Source organism: Coffea eugenioides, chromosome 5, assembly GCF_003713205.1.
Source record: "Coffea eugenioides isolate CCC68of chromosome 5, Ceug_1.0, whole genome shotgun sequence".
Classification (NCBI taxonomy): Eukaryota; Viridiplantae; Streptophyta; class Magnoliopsida; order Gentianales; family Rubiaceae; genus Coffea; species Coffea eugenioides.
In genome coordinates, this window is record NC_040039.1 from 31,458,049 (window position 1) to 31,460,632 (window position 2,584).

General features: G+C 35.5%; 1 protein-coding gene across 1 annotated transcript; it reads left to right on the top strand.

Moving 5' to 3' along the window:
• The first annotated feature begins 926 nt into the window (after positions 1-926).
• On the top strand, positions 927-2,075 carry LOC113771391 (F-box protein CPR1-like). The gene has a single exon (XM_027315974.1). The coding sequence runs from the start codon at positions 927-929 to the stop codon at positions 2,073-2,075; it is 1,149 nt and encodes a 382-aa protein (XP_027171775.1).
• Positions 2,076-2,584: the final 509 nt, after the last annotated feature.

Below are 2,584 nucleotides of genomic sequence, written 5' to 3' on the forward strand. Positions count from 1 at the left end.
ATATTATAATTCGCATTTTGGATAGGCATAAATATAGCATCTATAGGATAACTTCGATTTTGAAAGTTCTACAAATTGATTGGTTCCATCAATTTAGCAACTTCTTCATGATGTAGTAGGAAAAACTATATTATCTTCAAAAAGATCAAATAGTTTCTCTTCAATCATCTCTATCCAAATCACAACTTGTTGGTTCTTCTTTAATAATCATTGATTTGGTTCATAATTGTTCGCGTGCTTTATCACATTCCTAATATAAGAAAATCTCAACCATGCTGATCCTTCTATGTAATTATATTTGTTGTATAAGTAAACTTCATAAAAATCCCCTTCAGACATATTTCAGTGCAACACTTTTTTGTGAATTGATATATATGAGATAAAAATAAAGTGAAAATATAAAAAGATTGGTTGAAAATGTATTTTGTAATGCAAATAAAATAATATTTAAATAGCTTTTGTATCCAAACACATCACTCGATTATGGGATTTTGGACAAAGTGCCCGGTGTATAGTTAACGATTTATTAAATCTCTTCTCTTTTTTTTTTCCTTTTGGTTTTACTGCAATTTGCTAAAACTTGGCTTGCTTATCCTTTGTACCCAAGAACATATAGATAATAGATATTAATCGGAATGTTAGGTTTGTTGATCACTTCACAAAGTCCAAATATTTGCAAGAAAATGATCCCACTAAAGCAAGGAGAGCCCTTGATGAAAGTTACAAGGGGAGGACTTGATGAAGACAAGTGGGTAAGTAGCAATCCAATCAATAAATCTTCTCAGTACTTCTTGCGAGAAAATGATCTCACTAAAGCAAGGACAGTCTACAAATAAGGAGACCTCTTGATGAACCCTTATTTTCGCAGCCTTATTTTTATTTTTATGCTTGTTTGCTATCAATCTATTGACCAAACAACTAGAGAAATGGATGTTCTTCCAGAGGACGTCTTGATGCAGATCTTGGTGAGATTACCTGTGAAATGTTTGTTCCGATTCAGATGCGTTAGCAAATCTTGGTGCTCTTTGATCAAAAGCCCCCATTTCGCTGGATTGCATGTCAGACGAGCCAAGAGTGGTAATCAGGAAGATGTCATCCTAGTGAAGCGCTTCATCAAAAATGAGAGAAAAACTGTGTTGTCACTCCATTCAAATGATGAATCTTTATCTCTCCAGGTTATGGCCCCTGATTTTGAGGTACCATACTCAACTGACTACGATATGCATTTGGTGAGCACATGCCATGGCATAATATGTCTTAGAAATAATGCATGTAATGATATTTATTTGTGTAATCCTACAACTCGAGAGTTTCTTACACTCCCAGGTAGTCCCTTTCGTTGCCCTCAAGGGTATCGGCGCCTGCTGGCTGATTTGGGGTTTGGGTTTGATGCAATTAGTGACGATTACAAAATCATCACTTTTATAGAAATTGCTCCTCGTGAATACAATGGTGATCTTTATCCCTGCAAAGCTGAAATATACAGTCTCAGTAATAATTTTTGGAGAGAACTCGATATAAATGTCACCATGTCGGACATGATATATAACAACCTGCGCTTCTCTGTTCAATTTAATGGCTGCTTCCATTGGTGCACAGTGTTAACTGATTCTTTTGTTTACAAGATCCTTTCTTTTGACATGGGCACTGAGCAATTTCTAGAAATTCAATACCCTGATGGAGTAGTAAACCCTGAAGAAGAATTTGGCATGCAGAAACTCACTGTCTTAGACAATTCACTTGCCATGATATGCTATGCTATTCCAGAGACGCAAATTTCGGATCAACATTTTGACATATGGGTGATGACGGAGTACGGTGTGCAAGAGTCTTGGGATAAAAAGTTTTCCATAGGACCACTTTCAGGAATCGAGAGCCCATTATCTTCATGGAACAATGATAAACTGCTTTGGGAAATGAGCAATGGACAGTTGGCTTCATGTGCTATCCTAGGTGATAATCGAGGAAGTCTTACAAAATACAACATTCATGGGTTTCCAACCAGTCTGCAAGCTGATATTTATCATGAAAGTTTGGTTGCTCTTGGTGAAGTATGCGGTCATCGAATGAATTGAACTGGAGATCAAATGAGGACTTGGAAAAATCATGCTCATTAGATGTGCTTTTTATTGTTCGTACTCTTTTGGTTTGATGTCTTAGCTTTTACAATAAATCTTTTCATTCGAATCACATGTTAGAAATTTGAGCTTTATGATTGTTACTAGGTGCATGTTTGATCTTTGAGCCTTCTTTATTCTTGTTATATCAAAGTTAAAGAGGAGAAGAATATGTTCCCCATGGTTTCTCATTATACTATTATTCTATCCTTATTGCTGGTGATCCCTTCTGTTTTTGAAAGAGATGGGAGTTGTAGCATTGGATTGAGATATTTATCCCTTACATTTGCTTTGGACTACTTTAATAACCAAAATTTGCAACTGGCAAAATGAAGCACAATGGAGAATCAAGTAACTTAATTTAAGAGAGTAATGGGTTGGATGGTTCGAAAAAAGGGAATATAAATGAGAATTTGGATTCGAACCCAACCTCTCACGAACACTTTTAAAAAAGTAATTTAGTTTAA

Coding starts and splice junctions, on each gene's coding strand:
- LOC113771391 (XM_027315974.1), top strand. CDS start 927: ATGGATGTTCTTCCAGAGGACGTCTTGATGCAGATCTTGGTGAGATTA.